Raw genomic sequence first — 24,906 nt, forward strand, 5'->3', positions numbered from 1 at the left:
ATTGATTTGTATTGCGCCTTGTGTGGCTGCATATTTTTGAGCTCCGTTTAACTCCCCTTTAATACTCGTGCTAATGGCCTACAACCGCCTTACAAGCTTCGTAAATCCTTTCTGAACACCCTATGGCCTTCTTAGCGTGGGAAACGTGCGGGTCGCCTCGTAAGAGAGAGAGAGTCTCCATCCAACAGATTGCTCTTGTTTCAACACGGAAAGTTAGCGGCCGTCCTTGGTTTTCAGCTCCGTTACGCTGCCACAACCCTGCGAACTGTGTACAAATTACCCCAGCCCCTACAGACGCAAAAGGGAAGGTTTCACTGTCGGCTTATGTACCATCTTTATTTGTCTCGAATGTCATGTCCTTGGCTCCCAAAGTGGATGAACTGCGCCAGAGGTTTTTAACATACCTACCTTGTATGACAGGAGGGAGGCGATTGGTAACTCAATGTTACAAGAGATAAGTAATAACTATAATCACAAGCTTTATTCACTACTTCCGCCACCTTACCTTGGCACGTTACGAACACGGAAAATCGCAAGTTCCAAGTCCCGCGTTTTAAAACCAATCGTTTTAGAGACAGTTTTATTGTAAGCCATTGCCGATAGCACGTCCATGTACAACTCATATCTATTAATTGATCTGATTTCGAATAATTTTAGTTGTATCTTAATTAATTTAGTGTTTACGTAATGATAAGTTTTATTATTGTTAAATTCTTTTGAATTAACTTTCTTAATTTATCATTATGTAATCTACAGTTATAATTAATTTACGTTTTTACATTTGTAAAAATTATCGTAATTCAGCCCTCGGGCTGCAAGGGTAATTTTAATAAAACTATCTGTCTATCTATCTATCTTCCAAATCGGCACTTAATCCCCACCGGCATCAACGAGCACTTTTCATTCAACTAATTTATTCTATTTCGTAAAAAAAGTTGTGGTTATTAATCATGGTGAATAACAATAAAAGCTAATTTTTTATAACTTATTCTAGTTCTCTCGTCACCATATTCCCACCAATAGCGTAGCTCCATTTTCTACATGTAAACCCACACACAAACCACAATTCCTCCAGCCGCTCTGACGAAGGGCTAACGCTCGAAACGTCAACCTTTTAACTCTTTACGGTGGCCAATTTACGTTTTCAACTCGGTTGATAACACTAAATTACACTGTTATACTCTCCCACTGACGCAGCACCACAGTTTTTTCAGAAACTTACCTCCTGTAAGGCATATATACTTCACCCTTTCTTTATTTAGTATTTGCATGTCCTGTCAACTAAATATAAACAGAATTTAACTCTCTATATATTGCTCAATACTTTCATTTTGAATTAATTAAACTCTGTTTAATGTTTCGTATCATGGTAAATTGGACAAAAATATACTGTCATAGAATTTTGAATGTCACACATGTTTATTGAAATTGTAAAAAAAAATGCTTATCACAGTGCAAACCAGCTGTAAATGTAGCATCATGTAAAACCTTCACAACTGAGACCTCAGGACTTCTTTGGCCAGCCTTCTCGACTATATCGATCCCTGTTGATTGCTTTGTTAAGTTAGTGTTACAGTATAAGTGATAGAGAAAGAAGATTTAGTATGTCGCAAGATCGATAAATATGAAACGATTACCTCCATGTTTCCATTAGAAGTGTCTTCTTGGAGTACCCGAGACGTGGGTATAATGGATCTGTTGAGTGGTTTATTTGCGGTAAAGCAGATAGTGAAGCTACGGCCCGAGAAGGGCTTTGGGTGGCAACATACCTCATTTCTCGTTTTGCTTAGGAAACCCTTCTCTTCGCGATTTCCCTACGTGTTTAGGCTTCTCGATTTATTCTTTGATGCTGAATACTATGCTATTCTGATGTTAAACTCTTTTACATTAGTACACTTCCGTACGCTCACACGACCTTTACAATTCCTTCTTTTCTGCTTTTCTCTTAAAACAAATTAATATAATGATTTATCTCCGCTCATACGTCTTTGACAACGACGACAGCAATGCATCGTTCCATGACGAACAGCTTCCCGCCATTGCAGCACGCAACGGCTTTGGTTGGATGTTTTCTCGCACATCGACAGGCAGTACTCAAGTGAAAACTTTCACGCAAAAAAAAACACAAAAACAAAACAAACAACAGCAACAACAGTAAAAACAATTCAAAATTATCGTTGTTAGTGCTTTTCTCACAGCCCGATCGATCCTTTCCGTAAATCACACCTCCTGTGTGGAGTCTATTTTTTTCTTATCAACCAATCAAAAAAATTGCATTAATCGATTCTCCCAGAGGTCATTATATGGCGACCATACTGCTGACAAGGAGCCAAAATGACCCTGGGCTCGAGATTGGATTACTAGCAACTCATTCATTCGTTCCCAGGAGGCGTAGTGCTTCTCCTTCTACGAATCTTGTATTTACACCTGGTGAATGACTCGAAAAAAGTTCGCGTACAAGAAGTCTCTTTCTCTTTATAATGCTTTTGCATGTCAGGTGTCGATTGCCTGGTAAATGACTCGCGCTTCTGAATTTAAAATTTTTCACATAGCCACCGGCTGTGAGCGTAACCGACTGCTGCCATTTGTGTAGATTCTTAAGCAAGACTGCTGATTTGATTCTTTCTGAATCTCGTCAGTTGCCTCCAAAGAACAATTTACAGATCTAGTGCCGTAGGAATGACAGAAGTAGCTCAGGCCTGTTAACACTTTTTAACGTTCGAAGGAACGGCTGCAGACAATGAATTCCCATTACATTCACGTACATCGAAGGTATTCTTGCAGCCACCAAATAGGTTCACTAAACCGCGACAGGATGCAAATGACTTACTTCATATTTTACGCCCATGATGCAACGCTACCAGACTGTACACATCGCCTGCGACAAAAGAGAGGATCACAAGCGCTCTCAGACCCCCTCCCCCCTAAACTAGCTGAGTTCCAGCTAATATGCGAGGGGTTAGAGTGACAGAAATAGCAGACAATAGTCATGTTCATAAAACCCCATCAAATATCTGACGTCACATGCTCTCAAACCTCTAGGGTAGATTCTCTGATCTGCAGAAGTGTCGGGTGAACTTCATTTCGGCCATACGAATTAACGATGGGTGAGAAGGCGATCATTGCTGAATCAGTTCCAGGGATTTTTGTGAGCAAAACCAAAATAATTATATGCGGAATAGTCGTTACTGTGCTGCTGATTCTGGTCATAGTGTTAGGAGCAGTTTTGGGCCACGAGCGCTCCGAAGCATCAGGTAAATGTTTTCTTCTATTCAGTGAACTGACACGCTTAAGTTGCCCAGAAGGAATCGCACTTGGAATATCAAACCTTGCAGCTGCGAGGGTTTTAACGGTGTCGTTTCGTTTCTATGCAAGTAAAGGCAGCGATGATAAATTAGTTCAAATCCTTATGCAGGTGATTTATACACAAATCGCTCTTGCAGACGGGACACGCGCTGTGCAACTAATGGGATTGTTCTGTACACAGTTTTTGGATAAGGGTTAGTTGCTACCGTATTCTTCACTGATGTCCACTGCAACACTCTTTAGCATACCAGAAATACCTTTGATGTTAAGGTTAATCGACCCTTAAATTCTGCGACAGCCTAAGGAGATTTTTCAGTCGCTCCGAAGTGGCCTATGTTTTCGACTAATCTAACGTATTGGAAATATAACATACTTGAAAATTAAAACATTTTAACGGGGAAGAGAGGTTCGAAAACTAAGACTTTGGAATGGAATTCTCACAGGTTTAGGAAATGAAGATAATTTGCTGCAAAAGAGGAGCCCCTTTTCAGCTTGATTTGTTGTTGTTGTCGTCGTTTTTTATATCAATTCTCCCTTTGTGATCAATGCACCAATGGACTCTTCCATAAAAAAGATATGGACAAAGAAACGGCTTTCAAATCAAGGAAAGTTTGTCGTCACGGACCCCAACTAAAACAGTCAGATAACAGTACAATTTAAGTGACAGAAACGGCGCTGATGTGTAAACGAATACCTGTCAACGCATTGAACCCCTTCGTGCCAAAAAAAGATGTGTTCCACTTTCAATTTGGTTTCTTTTTTCTTTTTTTGTTCATCAAGAGGTGTGAAATAAATCAAAGAGGAATTCCACAAAAATGACGTCCATTAATTTCCCAAATCATTATCCCGCAGAACAAGCCTCATTTGCGTTCTGTCTTGAGACGAGCGGAGGCAAGTGCGAGGCGAGCCTGATGACAGAGGCGTCTAATCTCCCCCCCCCCCCCTTCCCTCTCAAGCGCGTGTCACCGCTCCTGCCGGATGTGTGCATTTTGCATATTTCGTCGCCATCAGGTCAAATTCCTACCATCAACAGTTACATGAACTATCTATATTTTTGCTGTAGACAGTTTTTGAAATTGTGGGCGTTTCGAAGTTGATTAACTATAACTAATATTGAAATAGGTATGTGTACTTTTTCTATCAGGGCCAAGGCTTTCTATTGTAACATAGATGATATCTTGTCTTTTTCGATAAACAACATTTCAGCTTGTAATGGTTTCAGACAATTATTTAGTGCACCCGCAGGTGGTGAGGAGCGAGTCTCCACTAATTCTTTTATTACTTATATCGCCTCAGGCTGCAAAACTTGCATTCCTACTCCCTAGAGACTAATGAATGCCGCAATAAATGATTGAAATCGCTCTTGAAAGATTCCCGATCCTCGATCCCCGTATCTCGATCCTTCCTTTACGTTTTCAAGGCCCCATTGTCGTTTCCTAGGTTACGCAATCGCAAGCTAAAATGTCAACAGGGTCAGTGGAATTTAGAACGCAGGGGGGAATGAGATTAGTGTAAAGTACAGCGTCCATTCTATTCGGAAGCCTTTTGACACAGATATGGAGCTAAAACCATTGAAGGAAGAACCAGGAAGCTCGCCTTTGAGTTCCGGATTTAAAGAAAGCGGTCCGACAAAAGATAACTCCAGAATCGTTAACAAGCGTACGATCATTGTCTGCGGTATTCTAATATTTGTGTTACTGATTTTGGTAATCGTTTTGGGAGCTTTACTCGGGGCCGAAAGACAGAGAAATAAAGGTAAGTACCACAACATAGTATTTGGAAAATAGAGCATGGTTCAGCTTCGGACACAAGGCCCCACGGGGCAAAAAGAACTGAGGAACTATACCTCACTAATGAGTAAGATGCATGTAAACGCACCTCATACCACGTGCTTAGAGACAGCTTTGCAAAGAAACAGAGCTACTAGACCTTGCTTAGGTTTTATAGTAAGAATTTTTGGACCGGCTCGGTTGTTTTGCATCTTGCAAATGAAGATGTGTGATGCGTGACGCATCGTAAATAATGCGTTGCTACTGTGGTCGATCCGATCTATCTGCATTCTGAAAAGCATGAATTGAAGTTATCAATCTGGGACCTCTGCCCATTAAATCTAGTGCGTAGGAAGTCTGCCGGGCTGAAGAAAGCTATTTTTGGCGTGGGTTTTTGGATGGTTTGTTTCGGAGTTACTTAGTCGTCTGATACACAGTTGATACACTGTTGAGTTCCCTTCTCATGTGATTTCTGGCTGATAGCTACTAGCGCATTATATTTTCAGTTCTTGCCGTAACACTACGGATGACAGCAGAAGCATCTCGCAATCATTTTAGGATTGCGCGCGATTTTAAGCAACAAAAATGTTCCTTGTAGAAATATATTATATATTTACATATATATATATATATATATATATATATATAATATATATATATATATATAGAGAGAGAGAGAGAGAGAGAGAGAGAGAGAGAGAGAGAGAGAGAGAGAGAGAGAGAGAGAGAGAGAGAGAGAGAGAGAGAGAGAGAGAGAGAGAGAGAGAGAGAGAGAGAGAGAGAGAGAGAGAGAGAGAGATGTGATCGGTCCGAAGAGAGAGCATTTTACCGTTTAAATCAGCGAATTATGTAGATCCGAGGATATAATCGTTTTTAAAAGTTCTTATTCTGACACTACAAAAGATGATAAACATCTCAGAATAATTTCACAGCGACTTCCTCTGACGCATAATTTAAAGCAAAACTTTTTCTTACAGAAATATCTCAGTTAATGTGATCTGCACATCATGGAAGCTTTGAAGCAATCCTTTTTTTTCCTTTGAAAAGAGAGCATTTTATCGTTTGAATCGGCGAGTTGGCTTCGAAATACGATACCTTGAGTTATTCCACAGAATTATAAAACGGTGGAACGGTAAATTGGCGGAATGGCGGATTATCTCAAAGGATTAGTAGGGTCCCGAGAAGTATTCTTTTTCTTTCCACCAAAAAACCTAATACAAAGATAGAATACTCCACAAAGTTTCAGCCTCTATAATGCTTCCTTACCATATGAAATTATTGCAAGAAAATCGAGCAATAAGGCTGCCATCTTGATTATGTCCCCATCTTGCATGTCATCATCGAGCTCAACCTTGTCAGGAAACAAACATGGCTGCAGTAGAGCATCACTTCGAGTCAGATTCAGTCAGACAGTCAGACGTGATACTTGGCAGTTTGAACAGGTTGATTGCGTTCGTGGTAAACTTATCGAAACTGAAAGTAAGTGCATCTGTTGTCTCAAACAGTCCAAATCGGAAAACAGGTGTACGGAATTTATTTCATGAACTTTGTACTTTTCTGTCCTTCAGTATGCATGCAACTCGGCATCACCATCGATTGATTAAGACCATTCGATCACTATACGATTATGTGATAAAGACTTGTTCTTAAGACTCCCCTTGGAAATTGAGCCTTGGCAAAATGCAACATGTTAAAATTATTCTATGTCATAGCTGCATGACTATAATTGATATTTGAATTTCTTCCTACTTGTTTTTCTTATTACTATTGCTGTTGTTGTTGTTTTTTTTTTTTCCTTCAAAAAGGCAAGCTTTCAACCAACACCTGTAAAATAAACATTGAAGGTGGTTTGGTTTTTTTGCTTTAAATACCACAAAACAAGCTCTTGAATCAGTGACTGTTTTGACACTGTTTAGATGTCACCTCACATGCCAAAATGGTGATGTATTGTATTACAGATCACAAAGTGTCTTCATTTTCTTAATATTGGTTTGTCTTAAGAACAACAATTATAGGCTAAGAAATGTATATGTTGAACTGATATTTATTTAACAATCAAGAATGCACAAGGCACCCCAGGTAGGTAAGAGTGATACATCTCAGCTTCGTAGTCTGTATTTCTTAATGTGCAACAGTATTATCTTACGTAAAAAATAGTCACTTGAAGCTCTGCCCAAACAGTTAAGGTTGTCAGGCATCTATGCCATGCTTATAACTTGTTTGAAGTGACAGGCTGTTTTAAATTTCTCATTCACTGGCAGTCTTGGTTGCCTTGTGGCTGTTAGCACCATAAACATAATGACTAGAGGATCTAATAGATGTCTATTTACATAAGCTGCCTCATGCATGGTTGTCACAGGTCCGCGGGAAAAGTAAAGGAAAAATAAATTTATTCAAGGTCAGGGAAAACTTTAACCCTTTAACTCCCAGATAAAATTTGAAGTTCTCCTTAATGTCAACCATAGAATTCATATAATGTTAGTTCAGAGAATTTAGTATTGGATCAACTAATTATCCCCAAATTGAAATTTTTCTCAATTTTCATCACTTATCTGTTTGATATTGCATTGATATTGTAAGGAGAAATTCTGTCTTGGTCACTCATGGGAGTTAAAGGGTTAAATGAAGTCAGGGAAAAGTGAAATTTCAGGTAAATATGTTGTTCATCATGGCTTGGCCCTCTTTGTGATGAAAGATAGTGACACTTACAAGTCTTTTTGTGATGAGATTTTGTGATGTGATGATGATCGGTCAGCGGTTAGCAGACAAGATGGCTGCTTATTTCTTCACTCTTGAGGAAATTGGAGTCAATTTGAGTATAGTGCTCTGTAGCGTGTGATATATTGTATCTGTTTAACATTGTGAGTATCTACCAGTCTGCCATTCACCATATTAATAACAAAGAGGATCTTCAGAAGATACAAACTAGATTAGTATTTGTTTTCTGATCTTTTACGATTTGATGAATTGTTTAAAATGTGTAACTGACACTAGTGATGTGGCCTGTGACTTGGCCAATTCACTTCCATCTTTAAGTATCAATTCTCCTAGTAACATCCCACACCTCACTGATCTAGATGCTGACCTAAACATGCCTTTGGAAAACAATTTCTGTTTCTATAGTACTCATGATTTTCATAGTAATTATGACATCAACAAGTGTCTATTGAGTGGTCAATCTTTTTCTTTGATTAGTTGTAATATTAGGAGCCTATCAGCTTATTATGATAAATTGTCAAACATGTTATCAGAGCTATATTTTCCTTTCTCATTGATTGGTCTTACTGAAATCAAAAAGAAAATTGATCAGACTCCTATATCTAGCACTGATTTATGGGGATATCAGTATCTCTCCCAGCCAAGCCTTTCCAATGCTGGGGGAGTTGCCTTCTACATAAAAAACAACTTAAATTTTAACATAAGACCTGCATTTACAATAACCTGCTGATGATTTTGAAGCCTTATGGATTCAGGTACATAATAATTGTCATTCCAGCTTACTCTGTGGAATAATTTATAGGCATCCAAATGGTGACTTAGAAAGATTTATTGAATATGTGAGCTCCACAGCTGATAGAATTAATCAAGAAAACAAAACTTGTATAATCATGGGAGACTTTAACATAGATCTTTTGAAATTTAAATCACACTCAGCAACTGATGGTTTCCTTAACACTGTGGGTTCTAATTTTTTTCAGCCCTATATAATGCAACCAACAAGAATCACAAATCATTCATCAACTTTAATTGATAATATTTTTTTCAATTCAATTGAGCATTTTACAAACAGTGGTAATATAGTGTATGATCTCTCTGATAACTTTCCCAATTTCCTAATTTTTAATAAATTTTCATCACCTCCTAGCAATGTTAAAATATTCAAAAGAGATTACTCTAAATTTGATCAGCAGGCTTTCATTAGTGAGATTCAACTAATTGACTGGGAAACTATTTTTGCATCCAATAATAGTGCATGCAATATGTTTAAATCTTTTTACTTTAAAATATCTAGCATAATCAACAAACATATATCAGTCAAACAACTATCTAGGAGGGAAGTAAAGCTTAAATCAAAACCATGGATATCTAAAGCTCTACGAAAGTCTATTCAAATTAAAAATAATTATTATAAGAAATACCTCAAGACAAAATCTACCTATTACCATACAAAATTTAAGCTTTACAGGAACAAATTAAACCATCTTCTAAAAATTAGCAAAAAAAAATATAATTTATAATGAATATTTTTTTCAAAATATTAAGGATGGTAAAAGGATCTGGAAAGGGATTAAACAAATAGTAAAATTTAAGCCGCAAACTAGCCAAAGGCTCATTAAGATTGTAGAAAACAACTTAGAAATAACTGAACCTAAACTTACTGCCGATGTATTTAATGATTATTTTGCCAATATTGGTAACAACCTAGAAAGTCAAATACCAAGTGTATCCAATAGCCCAATGGTATATCTGAATAATCCTGTATGTAATAATTTTTATTTTTTTCCTGTAACTTGTAGTGGAATTGAAACTGAAATATCTAAGTTTAAAACTGGCAAGTCTTTAGGACCATTCAGCATTCCAATTGATATACTAAAAATGCTAAAAGCCTATATATCAAAACCTTTGGAGATAGTTTTTAATGCTTCTATTTCAACCGGAGTTGTTCCCAGTGATTTTAAAATAGCAAATGTTGTATCCGTGTTCAAAAAAGGATCACAGTCATCCTTGTGCAATTACCGTCCCATCTCCCTTATCTCTGTCTTTAGTAAGCTCCTTGAAAAACTTGTATATAATAGACTAATCAAATTCTTAGAAAAACACAAAGTTTTATTTGAAAACCAATATGGTTTCAGAACTAAGCACAGTACTGACCATGCAATTCTTTGCATAATTGACAAAATTCAGAAAGCAATTGATGATCGAAGCTATTCCTGTGGTATATTCCTTGATTTTACCAAAGCATTTGACACCGTTAATCATCAAATTTTGATCAACAAACTAGAGTATTACGGTATTCGAGGTCTTGCCAAGGATTGGTTTATTTCCTACCTCAGTGGCCGACAACAACTTGTTATTGTCAATAATGCAACATCCACAAAATGTAATGTAAGTTATAGAGTACCACAGGGATCAGTACTTGGCCCTCTATGTAAATGATTTTCATTGCTGCTCAGATATCTTTGAATTTCATCTCTTTGCAGATGATGCAAATTTGTTTTATAAAAGTAAAACTTTCTCCATGCTAGAATCGAACATAAATGTTGAGATAAATAATATTCACATATGGCTCTATGCTAATAAGTTCTCACTCAATGTAGAAAAGTCAAATTTTGTAATTTTCCACGCACCTCAAAAGAAACTTGAATGTCAAAATTTCATGCTGGCTATAGATAATAAGGAACTTAAGCAAGAGTTCTGTATAAGGTATCTGGGCATTCTAATTGATTCACACTTGAATTGGAAACACCATGTTGATTGCATTGTTAAGAAAATTAGAAGAAGCACTGGTATCCTCTCTAAACTTCGTTATCATGTTGGCCTAGATATTTTATGAAGCTTATATTATGCACTTATATATCCTTTTTTGACCTATGGAATAATTATCTGGGGAAATACCTATAAGACCACTCTTCAACCAATTTTCATTTTACAAGAAAGAGCTATGCGATTAATTACCTTTTCTAGATTTGATGAGCACTCTAGTCCTTTATTTAAATCTCTTGAAATTAGAAAATTCCTAGACCTAGTAACTTTTCATTTAGCAATCTTTATGTATAAATATCATAATCAATTATTGCCATCAGTCTTTAGTTCTTTTTTTAGTAAAATTTCGCAAATCCATTCCTATAATACAAGGCTTGGTGCAAAACAGTCTTATTATCTTCCAAAAGCAAGAACAAATTATGGTATATTCAATATCAGATTTCAAGGTCCATCAGTATGGAATTCCATTGACGAAGATATAAAATTATCTTCATTGTCTTTGTTTAAAAAGAAAGTAAAGCAGCAATTTATCAAAGATAACTAGACATCTGTATTGTCTGTGTAACTTTAAAATGGAAATAATACTGTTTTGCAATATATGAATTTTAGTCTCTTTAATATACTGGTAGTTTACCTTTGTGTGCGTTTCTGTATCTCTTTGTTTTTGTGTCCCTGACCTAAATATTTAAACATCTTTTCTTTCAACTGGCTGCCTGGCATTTTTAACTCTTAGGTTATTTCGGGCAGCCAGCACCCCTATGATTGTCTGTACTATTATTATAAATTTTTCTTTCTTGTATATTTTGGGGTGAAAAAATAAAAAAAAATAAATAAACAATAAAGTTGTTGTTGTTGTTGTTGTTGTTGTTGATGAGATCCTTATCAAATACATTGTGTAGAACAGTTGACAAATTACTGATTAACCTATCTTTTTCCTTTGTAATGCAAGTTCAAGTTGGTTTGTGAATGAAATCATACATATTTTTTTTCTTCTACATAAATTTCTTTTAACCTTTGAAAGTCCACAATATATTTCATGGACATGAAAGGTGTTCGATTTCTTATTGTCTTGACCAAGGAATTATCACTTCATCCACTCTGTCTGTAACTGGAAAGGATGACAGTGAGGAAAGGTTGAGCCACCAAAAGGACTCGTTTGTGAAATTGTTTATTCAGTTGGTCAGGGATGTTTAACATTTATTACATGGAAAAATCAGGGAATTTCAAAAATTTATGATTTTGGCAACCATGCCATGGCTGTTGGTACCATGAACATTGTTTAGAGGTTATAAAAGATGAACATTAACATAAAATTCAGAATACTAACTAATTCTGTTCTCTGTGATGGCACTTGCGCTTATATTTTTATGTAATGCAGGTGATTGTAAATGACTTATAAGTAAACAATCAAAAGAGCATATATTCCATAGGCATTAAGATTGTTCTTATCTATTATACATTATTCAGTCCATTTGTACATACCTAACCTTATCGACACTTGAAGGAAGAAGTTGAAAGCAGGGCCAGAAAGGTAATCTCGTGTATTTTAATCGCATCTAAATCTAACATAACTACTCAGTGTAAACAAAAACAGTAGTTGTGATTAAACATGATGATACTAGTCTAAATAATGGTATGATGGCAACAACCAATTTGAACTACAGTAAAATTTCACAAACTATCTTTATGCAGCGTTCTGACAGTATTTGAGGTGGATTTTTCAAGCAATACTCTCCTTACATAAAAAATAAAAACACAAGTGCATTCATGATATTCAGCAGGACAGAAATGGGCAATAATTCTGCAGCTTATGTAAATAGACATGTGTTAGATCTTCTAGTCAATGTTTACAGTGCAAACAGCCATGAGGCAATCAAGACCAAGTGAGAAATTTAAAATAGCCTGTAACTTCAATCAAGTTGTAAGCATGGCATATATGCCTGACAACCTTAACTGTTATGCCAATAATGGCCAGAGCTTCAACTGATTATTATTTAAGTAGGATAATACTGCTGCACATTATGAACTACAGACAATGAAGCTGAGATGTATTATTCTTTCTTTCCAAGGGTGCCTTGAAAAAAAAGTGCTTTTCTGGATCCTACTTCTTCTTTAACCCTTAAACTCCCATGAGTGACAAAGACAGAATTTCTCCCTACAATATCAATACAATATCAAGCAGACAAGTGATGAGAATAAAGAAAAATATCAGCCAGGGGATTATAAGTTGATCCAACACATAATTCTCCAAACTAACACCACAAGAACTGTGACAGACAGTAAGAAGAATTAATAATTAGATCTTGGGAGTTAAAGGTTTAAAGGGATTATATACCTCGGAGACAGAAATTTTCATCGACTTTCCATTTAGGAAACTTCTTCAGAGCACCGAATGTTTGTTAAGAAATCTCAAGCTTACCCAATTTTTTTTCGGTGTTGGAGAGTTTCCCGAGCCATTATGAACATGGTAACATTGCATGGCTTTCAACGCTTCAAAAACATTTCTGACCTAACGATTTTATTGTATGAAAAAACTTGGAAGATTCATCTACACTTAAGATTAAAGCCATTTTATGAATTGCGTGACATTTCTACAGGAACATCGCACTCTTTCATTAGCTTTGCATGAGGTATTCTGTGGGAATTCGATAAATATTTCTGACTGACTGTGCTCGGCAGTCAGAAATATTTACCCAGTTGCTACAGTTCTAATACCACATGGAATCCTTATGAGAGTGTTCGATGTTTGTTTTGAAATGCAAGGTGGTTCAAAAAATTACCATCCTTTTGGGGAAAGAGTTTTCGAGATTTTAAATACCATAAAATCGCTAGGTCAGAGGTGTTCATTAGTATCGAAAACCTAACTATTTTATTGTACGCAGAAGCACGGAGAACTATTAGTCTACCAAAACCCCATTTTGTCCGAATAAACCTGATGACCTTACAGCAGTGACACTCACTTCTTTTAGTAATGAATGAAAGAAGTAGAGGAAGATCAAAAACGCGTATAGTGCCAGGAAATAAGTACAAATAGCGGTAAGGGAGACGATGAGGAGGTGCTCTTATTTCTCACCACAGATACAGGCAAGACAACTCCCTGTGTTGCTGAACCGAGCCCCACAGTTCCCCAGGGGGGGACTCATGGTCCAACAACAGCCGGCACTGAGGTGTGGTGGAATGTTCGTCTTCCTGACTACATAACTCCCATACATTATGACGTTGAGCTGCACATTGACCTGGAGAAACTGGAGTTTTATGGAGATGTGGACATCCATTTGAAAGTTTCAAAACCGACTAAAGTTATTCTTGTTCATGTAAACTTGATGAATGTTACCTCTGCCTCAGTAGTTGAATTTTCAAATGAAGGTGAGCAGGTGTAACCATTCTCCCACAAGTAAGTGTTGGACTCTTAGTGTGTATAGTAAGACGCTTTGAATAGCAAGCGTTGAGGGCTTTCGTGTGGGGAGGTAAGGTCAGGGTGAGGGCGAAATTGTGAGGATGCATCCGATGCCGTTTGCTACACGGCTTTCATTTCCGAAGATAAAGGATTGTTACTGAAGTTCATGCTTATGAACGCAACGTAAACGATCGTCTCTTACATTTTCGGAGTATTTCAATCATTTTTAACATTGCGCAGGTGATACCTTAAGAAAAAAATGCCACTACATCGAGTTTGATTTTACACTACTTCGAAATGGAGATGGCTCAAAACTGCCTGCAATCCTCCCATAATTTGTGATCAGTTTAGCTTCGTTTTGTTTTGTGTTGTTTGTTTCAATCGTCAAGAGTGAAGACATTTTGAAAAATTAGTGAAGTTGAGAGCGCTTGAATCGCGAAATTTAATGCCCTTTTTTCATATCGCGAAGATAAAGTATTTCTTGCCGGCAACGATTATCTAATTTACAAGATTTGCCTCCTGATACAAACTACAGCAGCAATATTTGCTTCAGGATAAATTTATTTTTCCCACGAAAACCTTGGCACTTTTAAAATCTTTCAAAACGCAACAATCGTGCGTCTCTTAAATGGCCTGTTGGGTTAGGGTTTGGCAGGAGTTTATATCATGAGATGCCATTGTTTCTGTGGCTTTATTTTGGCCTTTGGATATGAGTGAAAATGTTTGCTTTTTTTAAATGCACTTTTTCAAATTTATCAGAATTGCTTGAAATACAGGACAAGTTCAAGTTCGACAAAAACCAGTTCTATGTTCTTATAATGAAGTCACATTTAAAGGAAGGTGAATACAAAGTCAAGATGAAGTTTAAGGCGTGGCTGAGGGATGACCTCGCTGGATTGTACAAGAGTACCTACAAAAGAAGGGATGGAACAGAAGTGTAAGTTATCTGCTGCATTATTTATTTTTATCAAACAACATCATGCCACTCATGATTATCAGTGGATAGGGAGGGGATTGAAGAAAGGGGTAAAAGTCCGCGGATCAGTCCTTACTATATCTATAAATGGGTAAGTTTCTAAAGAAACTGTGGTGCTGCGTCGGCGGGAGAGTATAGCAGGTAATTTAGCGTTAACAACTGGGTTGAAAACATAAATTAGCCACCGTAAAAGATAAAAAAGCTGACGTTTCGAGCGTTAGCCCTTTGTCAGAGCTCTGACGAAGGGCTAACGCTCGAAACGTCAGCTTTTTACCCTTTACGGTGGCTAATTTACGTTTTCAACCCAGTTGTTAACACTAAATTACCTGCTTACCATATCTATTTAGTTTTTTTTGATCCGAATCTCAGCGCCCCGGGGGGAGAGAAGATAACCCATATAAGTACAGTTACACCGACGGACCAACAGGGCTTCACTATCCTTCATTTTGCCCGCCATAACAGCAACGGCTTTACCAGGAAGAAACAAGTCTCAGGACCCTCCTTTTTTTTGTCTTGTGTTACGTTCGGTGGTTTCTAGCCTTTTGTAGTTGATCTGATCTCAGACCCTCTGGGGTTGTCTACTCGTATCGATATCACTGTCTCTTCGCGCTGACTCTTAAACTTGGCATACTAACGAAATGAAATCTTAATTCAATAATACATCAACGAAGTTTTTATTCAGTCCCGAGCCAGTTGGAAGACATATAACTTAAAGAAACTGTGGAGTACTCAGCCCCCTTGAAAAGTTGTGCACGCCATCACTAACCGCGAGAGGACTGATTTTGCTTGGCTGTGAAAGTGCCAAGAACCATTATCCCCAACGCTATTAAACTAGTAAGGATGGACAGTGTTTATTATTATGTCTGTATTGTGATCGTAGGACAATTGCAGCAACACAATTTCAGCCGACAGATGCACGAAGGGCATTTCCTTGTCTTGATGAACCTGCCCTTAAAGCTACCTTCGCAGTGACTCTGGTTCATCATCCAATGTATATATCCATATCTAACATGCCAATCAACAAAACAGTCAAGAAGGAAGGTTGGCAGTTTGATCACTTCCAGACAACCCCGAAAATGCCAACTTACTTACTTGCATTTGTAGTGTGCGACTTTTTAGGAAAGACTGTGACTTCCAAACGTGGCACAAATGTAAGTACTTAATTCATTTTGTACATTAAGTGATAGGATGCCCTCATTCAGTGACTTCAGTGTGTTATCGAATATGTCCAAAGAGATAGTGAATGGGTAATGACAGGGATGGTTTATAAAACCTGCTCAATAAGTAAAATATATTAGAAACGAATATGTAGGGACTGCAAATGCATAGAGTAAGGATTTGCTCTTTTCAAACCCGTAGAGAAAGACTCAACAAGAAATCTTTAATGTGACTTGCGATGAAAATGTAAGCCACATCTGCTGTTTCGCTTTCTTGGTATCAAAAAAGATAGTGTATGAAATAAGACTAAATGAATTTATACGATTTAACTGATGCACCTTGGTGTGCTATAAGTGATTCAAATTTCCCGTTTTTCTTCGGTAGATGAGATTTTAACAATAAAGATGAATAGAATAAATGATAGATAATAATAATTATTGCTGTTATTTTATGGTTTATTTAATAGCCTATTTTTCTTCGGTAGATGACATTTTATGCTCCACCAGATCAAATTGATCAAGTAGACTATGCTAAAGATGTTGGCGTCAGAATGTTGAATTACATGGAAGAGTACTTCGGTATTGATTATCCCCTGCCTAAAGCTGGTAAGTTTTTTACCATTAACACCCATCCCTGCCTAAAGTTGGTAAGGTTTTTACCTTCAAATTCAGTTATTTAAGTCAATGGCGTCCATGTAAAGAAGTGGTGTAATTATTAGGTGTAAACATCGATTCTCAATTGACTTTTAATGACCATATAAGTGAGCTTTGTAAAAAAGCTAGTCAGAGAGTGGGAGTAATGACAAGGTTGCGCAACTTGATTCCAACCACTGCTAAGCTGCAACTGTATAAGGCTGCAGTCTTGCCCTATTTGACATACTGCAGTACAATATGGCATTTTTGTAGGGGAAGTGATGCAAAAAAAGTGGAGCGTGTCCAGGAGAGGGGTCTTAGGGCAGTTTTCTGTGACTAGAATACTAACTATAAGCAGTTGCTAGAATGGGCTAAATTGCCCACCTTAATGAACCGTAGATTGCAAGATATTGCGACCATCATGTATAAAGTAAAATTTAAGCTAGCACCAAGTTATATACAAGATTTATTTTCAACAAATCATATAGTGTATAACTTAAGAGTTAAAGAATTTGCTATTCCAAGATTTAACTCTATTCATTATGGCAAGCATTCCCTTAGGTATTTAGGACCTGTGCTATGGGCTAAGCTACCTTCCCGTACTAGGACTTTGCATTCACTAGCGGGTTTTAAGAGGGCAGTCAGAGGATTGGATTTGGAAATGCTTATGGGCGATGGTGGCTGTGTGGACTGCTTGGTTTGCAGCGCATGATTCTTAGTTATGTTTTTTTTTTTTTTTGTTTTTTGTTTTTTTTTTTTGTTAGGCTCAGATTTTGTTTGGCTCAGATTTTGTTTGGCTCAGATTTTCTCCCCCCCCCCCTCCGTCTTTTATCGTCGGGGAATCAAGGTGCCCTGGCCTAATTCTGCTGACCGCAAATTTTCAGTCTCATTTAATTATAAACATAATTTAATTAATTATTTATATTGCGAATGGATGAATTACAATCGTGAGTGTGTGGGTAGAGAGAGTGAGCGGGTTTTAGAGAGAGATTTACTTATTTTACGTGTAAATTATTCTTATATTAATATTTAGCTATTTATTAGAGAGTAGTAGAGAGAGTGAGCTAGTTTCGAGATAGAATCTGTACATATCTTACATGTAAATTATTTGAATATCAATATTTTAGCTATTTACTATTTTATTTAAACTATTTTGTTGTGTCCTTACTTAGTGATTTCATTACTGCTATTTTTTATAATTGACACATGAATAAAGTTATTATTATTATTATTATTATTATTATTATTATAAGTGGATGTCGACTTTAATAGAAATTCATGAACATTTGATTTATTAGAAATTAATTTGTAAATAAAGTGTTTTAAATAATTTACTTTCGAGTGTTTGTTTGGGGTTGGAGAAGGTGGGAAGGCTCATTAGAAACTTGATGCTATGCTGAGAGTAGTGGCTTATTAGAGGGGTCTTACGACACCATTCAAGGTTTAAGACTGTAATTTACTCACACCACCAGAACACTTGTTACTGTTGGCTTTTGCAGGAAAGTCTTAGGGTTAGCTTAGGGTTAGGGTTGTCGCTGTGCAAGGATTACTGTTTTTGATTGTTTGTTTGTTTTTTTTTCTAAATGAATTCCTGTTATTACATTGTGTAAAATATGATACAAATAATAAAAAAAAGATCTTAGCTATAACTCAGCCAAGAATGTGCATCTCTAATATAGAATATCAGTGGCACTGCACTTGTAAAGATTTTGAGCAAGTCATAGTAAATTTTCATTATGAATAACGAATGTTTATGGGGATGTATGTCTCTGTTTATTTTTCTTCTTCTTTTCTTCATTGTTAAATACGTTTCCTATCACGAACGGAATTCAAGTCAAAACTTTATGGAAAAACCTGCCCTGAGGCTCCTCAAGCTAGCTCATGGCCATGTGACTTTAAGCCCCTGCCCCTTCACCAAATCGAAAATTGCCAAATAGATCAAATGCACTAAAGAAGTTTGAATTGTGCTCTAGTTCACCTAACAAGTTTCACCTTTTCAGACATGATTGCCATTCCTGACTTTGCCGCCGGTGCTATGGAGAACTGGGGACTTATAACATATCGAGAGACAGCACTGTTGTATAAGCCGGGTGCTTCATCAGAGTCGAACAAAATGCGAGTAGCTTCAGTGGTGTCCCATGAACTTGCTCATCAGGTACAGGCAGTTTTATCTTGAGGGGATTTTTAAGTCATCAATTGAGCCAGAGCTCAGTGCATAGTTTTTCTTGGTGGCTACTGCCTCCTATAGGAGGCGTAGCTACATATGTCGTCGAGATAATTGAGTGAGCGAGTGAGTAAGTGAGTTAGTGATAATAAGATTAAAATTCCGATTTTGACCCAGTGCTACTTATTGTTTGTTTCGCAGTATCTTAGTCGTTTGACATTCGCACTCGATACACAGTTGAGTTCTTACCTTTTCTGATTTCTGGGTGACAGCTACTAACACCTCATGTTATCATCCTTGTTCCTACTGTGGCTACTGCCTTCTATATGATAGAAGGCAAAGCAACTAAGTTACGGGGATAAGTGAGTGCGTGATTGAGTGAGTGATTGATGGTAAGTTACAATGGAACTCTGATCTTGACCCAGATTTAACCCAATGTTTCCCGATTCTGCTGCTTTTTTTTTGGAGTATCTTATCTTACTTGCCCTACGGTCTCGTGCAATTTTGTTGTTTTTGAAAAGTTTACTCGTGCTTATTTACGCCAATTGCATTTGGATCATGTTATTACCTTCACACACAAAACTCCCTATGGAATTGAATAGGGATACGTTGAAATTCTTTTGCTCAGTTTCTCAAAATAAAATTTACCTGGCTTGGGTTGAAAACCAACCCGAAAAGCCAGAAACCCTTTACGGTGGCCAATTTACATTCTACACAGTTTATAAAACGAATATTAACTGATAATTTAACTCACGCTAAGAAATTTTCAAGACTTCAGTGTGGTGAAATCATTGTAAAGTACCGTTATGTAAGCGGAACTAAAACTACTAGGGTGGTAAGTTTGTGTTATGCGTAAACAGAGAATAAAAATGACTATTTGGTGCTGACTAGGTTAAAGTCCAAGCCATAAGAAAGTTTTTCTATTGGAAACGGATAGGAATCATTTCAATATTCTAATCACTAATGAAAAAGAATGACGCCGTAAATTTTTATAGTCCGTGCATTTGTAATGGAGGGGAGGCATATAAACAGCAAAGAAGTTTCTTCTCATTTTTCATAGCTCCGGTACTAAAACTTACCTCATGCAAACAGCATCACGAGCAGGTTACAGAATATCTACAGATTTTAAATAAAATTATTAATTGGTTTTGGTTTCAAGTAGTTTTCACTTTTATGGGTATTTTCCATCGCGAGCATTAGTATCTTATACATATTTATATTTCATGCTGATTCTAGAAGGTACCGAACTCCCAACCCCCAACCCCTTTATTCCATTGTCTTTGGCGGTTAACTTGATTTGATGTTTATTTTTAGTGGTTTGGTAATTTGGTCACTATGGAATGGTGGGATGATCTCTGGCTCAACGAAGGCTTTGCTAGCTTTGTGGAGTATTACGGTGTCAATGCAACAGAGCCTGACTGGAAAGTGGTAATGTTTGTCCTTCAGCGTAAACCATTTTGTTTTACCTATCCTTCGGGCACGAAAGGTGAAAGTACACTTGAAATGATGCGAAGTACTCAAAGGTGCTTCAAATCTTGATACCTGAAATCAGGTGTATTTTCCGCTTTCACTTCAGAGGTTTTATCTATGATCCGTTAGGCAAAGTATATACTGAAACTTAGATGTAATATAAGAATACCAGGGTTTTGTTACTTTTGTCCTCACCACAGTTGGATCAGTTTGTGGTAGCAGATTTGGTTTATGCATTTTCACTGGACGGCCTAGCAAATTCCCATCCGATCAAAGTGCCAGTATATCATCCTGACGAAATCAATGAGATATTTGACTCCATTTCATATAATAAGGTATGCCTGTACAAAAGTCGCTTAGAACATTAACTAATTTGTGATCATCACTTACACTCCAAAGCAAACTCGCCTACGTCGTCCTGCTACTCTAACCCTGGTAATGGCATCACTATTGACCGATGGCATAGAATTTTGAACTGCCGAATATAAATCTTAAGTGCTAAATAAAATATACGTTGGTAGCTTTAAAAGAGGAAAATATCACAAAGACATTCCACTGAAGGTTTAAATTTAAGATACGTAAAACAAGAGCCGTCCGTCTGAAACTAACTGGTAATTTAGTCTTAACAACTGAGTTTAAAACCAAATTGGCTACTGTGAAGGGTGGAAAGGCTGACGTTTCGAGCGTTAGTCAGCCTTTTCACTCTTTATGTGGCTCTGACGAAAGGCTAACGCTCAAAACGTCAGCCTTTTCACTCTTTACGGTGGCCAATTTACGTTTTCAACTTAGTTGTTAACACTAAATTACCTGCTATACTCTCCCAACGACGCAGCACCACAGTTTCTTTAGAAACTAACCCCCTTTATTCATTCGTGTGAAACTAAGTCGCGCGTTGCTGCTGTGATACAAAGAAGCCTGCCGTATTTAGTATTCGTGGTGAATCCATTTTGACCTTCATGGCTGTAGGGTTTCAAACGTCGGGCTACTGCCATTAGTTGAATTTGGGTCTCAAAAGTGTAGGTTCTCACGTCAGAAATGCGATGTTTTAAATAAACCTAAGAAGTAAAACCTGACTTTATATAGCATAATTCATCATTTACTGGGAAAAAAAGGTATCTGAATGTATTTCCTCTATGTTATTTTAATTTAGCTGTTTGAACTGAAAATATATAATCTTTAGAACCCAAAGTATGTATACACTTGTCGCATATTGAAATGTTTGGTTTCAAAGGAAGGGCAGTAGTTTGGTTGGCTTAGTTACACGGGTTTAATCCAGATTACTTTAACTTCAACAAGTCATTTCAGTTATTTTTCATTTTTCCTCTGCAGGGTGCATCAATCATTCGCATGCTTCAGTATTTCCTTGGACGCGATGTATTTTTGAAGGGCTTAACAGTGAGTATAGTCTCCAATAAGTGAAGATCAATCCGAGCTTAGAGGAAACAACACGCTCAAGAAAATTTGATCGGCAGCAAAGAGCGCAGCATAGAGGTTAACACGCAGAAACAATTTGTCGGTGCAGTAGGGTTGAACTAAAAGCCTTATACCTGAGAAAAACAGGCTTTTGTAACGGACCAGTTAAAGTAAATCAACAGCATCGTGAATATTCAGAAATAAACTGCTCAAACAGCTAGCTTTAGATAGTCACACAAGTTCTCCGTTGTTTCGCTCTTGTTTGTTGAGTTCTGATTTGGTTGAGAAAACAGTCTTAATGAAAATTTCAATGAGATGTTTTCTCAGACAAGTCCGTCTATTTCAATTAAAACCTTAGCGCGTATGCTAAGAACTGTGGAAGCAAAGACAATGAAATAAACAATGTATTAAAACAAATGGAAGAAGTTCGGTCACACATTGCGAGCGCGATCCTGTGGACACTTGTAGAGATCAAGACAAATGTAATGAGGTAAAGCTATCTACAAGGGCCAATCAACGTGCGCAAAGTGATATAAATGAACGATTTGAACAGAGCTAAATTGTAATTTGTTTTGTACTACCAATTAAGGTTGCTCTCCAAAAGATTTCATTGAGTTCGATTGCCAAACCCAACTCGCCCTAGATTGATCCAAGATTGTAGTACGAAATAGAGAAATGATTCTCGTAGGTGAGCTATAGTTTAAGACCTTTTGCAATATCTTTCATGGAGTTCGCATACTAGGACCATTTCTTTACCTCTACATCATCCGAAAGTCCGAAAAATTTCTTTTTATGTCAGTTAATTGAGATTGAAGTTGGATTACCAAGCTTTCGCTTGTTTTCGCTGGAAAAGTAAATTGTATAGCGACAATTTGTTTCCTCTAGAACTATCTGAACAAGTATAAGTATGGGAATGCTGTGACAGATGATTTGTGGAAAGCTCTTGCAGAGGTAATCCTCATTTATATTCATTATTCTTTTCTTTTTTTTGTTACAGCTTTTGTGCTTAGACCATTTAGGAAATGTTAATTTTTAGCTTTGTCGCGCCTCGTGAATAGAGCTCACTGAGCCGTTTTCAATCCTGTGTAAGGTGTTCATTTAAAGCTGAGTGATAGAAGTGCAGGATGAAAGAAGGAGGAGGCTTGGGTCAAGCCACACATCCCAACCCCCCCTCTTTTTTTCATGAAACGCTTCCGTCGCGCCCCGTCTACCGAGTGAATGCTTGGAAAAGGCAAGCCGTTCTCGTGATTTGCCTCGAGTCTCCCAACCAGAGGTGGTGAAAGACTTCAAATCCGTCAACTACAATATTGAACTATTTACCTTCACTCGCATAATTGCAAAGTTACAGCCTTTGTTTTTTGTTTGGTCAGGAAAGTTGTGCTCAGGGAAAATGTGTAAGCGTCAAACAAATGATGGATACCTGGACTCTTCAAATGGGCTATCCAGTGCTGAGCATCACAGCAAAATCAAATACTGTACAGAGAGTTTCACAGGAAAGGTTCCTCTATGACCGAAGTTCCAATATTACCTCAAAATACTCGAGCCCATTCAAGTAAGAAAATCAAGCTTATGTTATTCAATAATTTTTTTACGTGTTTATTTATTCATCCATGTAGTAAATAAGAAGTTTTGACACCTGAACATCATTCACTTACGCCCCATAGTTTCAGCAAAAATATGCCACAGCGCGTAAGATTCTTGCAATTTATGACAAAGGAGTTCGATAAAAATGCCCTTTCCTCGAAAATCTGTTTATCCCCAAAGCATCAGGGGGCGATATGAAAAAAAACTTGTGAAAGATAAGTCGTTCCATTCAAGCAGGTCTTGTCCTTTGTTTTATGGAGGTTACACCCACTGAAAGTTCGCACTCTCATAGACGAGTTCGTCTAAGAAAGTTTAACGAGTTTAACCCCATCTTTACCAGTACGCCCCTAAATCCGAACAGCTTCTAAAATACTTTTATTTAAATGTAAAAATGATAAAAGAAACGACGCCCGTCACTTGGAATGAAAAGTAGTAAGGGTTACTTAAACAGAATCGACACTGAACACAAAGTTTGACTCCACCTATCTTCTTTCCATACTAAATAAACAAAGTTAACTCCACAAATCATACGTCATATTTCAACTAAAATAAGTTTTTCACAGCGATTTTTATTGATAAAGGTAATCATAAATATTTTAACAAATTTAATAAAATGACGCCCCTTGTTGAAGTCGATCGAGAGGGATTGGAAACTTCTGCTAATTTGTAAGATTAAGAATTTTTGTTTGTCGGTGGTTAAGGTTCTCGACGCTAACTCTCGATCTGCGTAATTTCGGGGTAACAAGCTCTTCTAAGTTCCACGCAAACGCAAGCTTAAAACAATGCAAAACCTTAAGCATGAGGACAAGTGTTACTTTATATTACTTTTGCAGTCGTGTGCGAGATAGCACAACTAAGAATTTGCTTTTTGATAATTCTTTGTTGTGTTAATTTTTAGTCGATTTTAACGGTGATCATGTATGATTTCGTCAGAAAAGGAGCACGCTCTACCGTAGGTATGAAAGTTGAAAGATTTGGGGGCGATCTGGCGAAAGTGGGTGTAAGTCTTGCATGTATTACAATTGAAGACCTTGTGAAGGGGCGAACTCGAAGAGGAAGTGGCGAACTCGTGTTGCGACTTGTTAGTAAACTTACCAAGAGAAGTGAATTAGTTGAATTATAAATTTATTTTTTAAGTATTTGTGGTGACCTAAGAAGAAATCTTAAGAAATTAGCCTTCTAACGGAAGTGTACCGTTAAGCCTCGACTTTATGCACTAGAAAGTATTTAATCGCCTACGGAGGAGTCATTAATTTGTTTATCCATATCCACAGCTATACGTGGGTTGTACCATTTACATACAACACAAAAAGCTCCGCTGTTACTGTGTCCAAGCCTCTAAATATGACTTCAGGTGAGAAAAGCTTGTCAGTCCTGATAAGTTAGTAATAATCTCAATTATGATAATGCCTGGCTAGCGTAGGTGGTAGAGCGCTGGACTGCTTACTTCAAGCCCGATGTTTCCTTCAGCTCCTGCTTTACCTTGACTTCCCTAAAATCCTTTCACCAGGATATCCCACAGTTCCTTGCCTTCCATGGGGCCCAGGATCTCT

At 37.3% G+C, this 24,906-nt stretch overlaps 1 protein-coding gene and 1 long non-coding RNA gene across 2 annotated transcripts in view; both read left to right on the forward strand.

Moving 5' to 3' along the window:
- The first annotated feature begins 2,974 nt into the window (after positions 1–2,974).
- On the forward strand, positions 2,975–3,633 carry LOC149049411 (uncharacterized). The gene is made up of 2 exons (XR_016183064.1): positions 2,975–3,254; positions 3,444–3,633. It is a non-coding gene; the product is annotated as an uncharacterized LOC149049411 (long non-coding RNA).
- A 1,013-nt stretch (positions 3,634–4,646) lies between these two features.
- Positions 4,647–24,906, forward strand: part of LOC113685047 (glutamyl aminopeptidase) — a 28,615-nt gene continuing 8,355 nt past the window's right edge. The window contains exons 1-12 of the mRNA XM_027202498.2: positions 4,647–5,061; positions 13,638–13,925; positions 14,716–14,893; positions 15,813–16,083; positions 16,575–16,695; positions 18,723–18,877; positions 20,201–20,314; positions 20,557–20,691; positions 21,686–21,751; positions 22,655–22,720; positions 23,140–23,321; positions 24,628–24,707. Coding sequence (XP_027058299.2) covers positions 4,863–5,061; positions 13,638–13,925; positions 14,716–14,893; positions 15,813–16,083; positions 16,575–16,695; positions 18,723–18,877; positions 20,201–20,314; positions 20,557–20,691; positions 21,686–21,751; positions 22,655–22,720; positions 23,140–23,321; positions 24,628–24,707 — 1,855 coding nt within the window. The 5' untranslated portion in view covers positions 4,647–4,862. The remainder of the gene's footprint in view (positions 5,062–13,637; positions 13,926–14,715; positions 14,894–15,812; positions 16,084–16,574; positions 16,696–18,722; positions 18,878–20,200; positions 20,315–20,556; positions 20,692–21,685; positions 21,752–22,654; positions 22,721–23,139; positions 23,322–24,627; positions 24,708–24,906) is intronic.

Source organism: Pocillopora damicornis, chromosome 2 (assembly GCF_964200805.1).
Source record: "Pocillopora damicornis chromosome 2, jaPocDami1.2, whole genome shotgun sequence".
NCBI lineage: Eukaryota > Metazoa > Cnidaria > Anthozoa > Scleractinia > Pocilloporidae > Pocillopora > Pocillopora damicornis.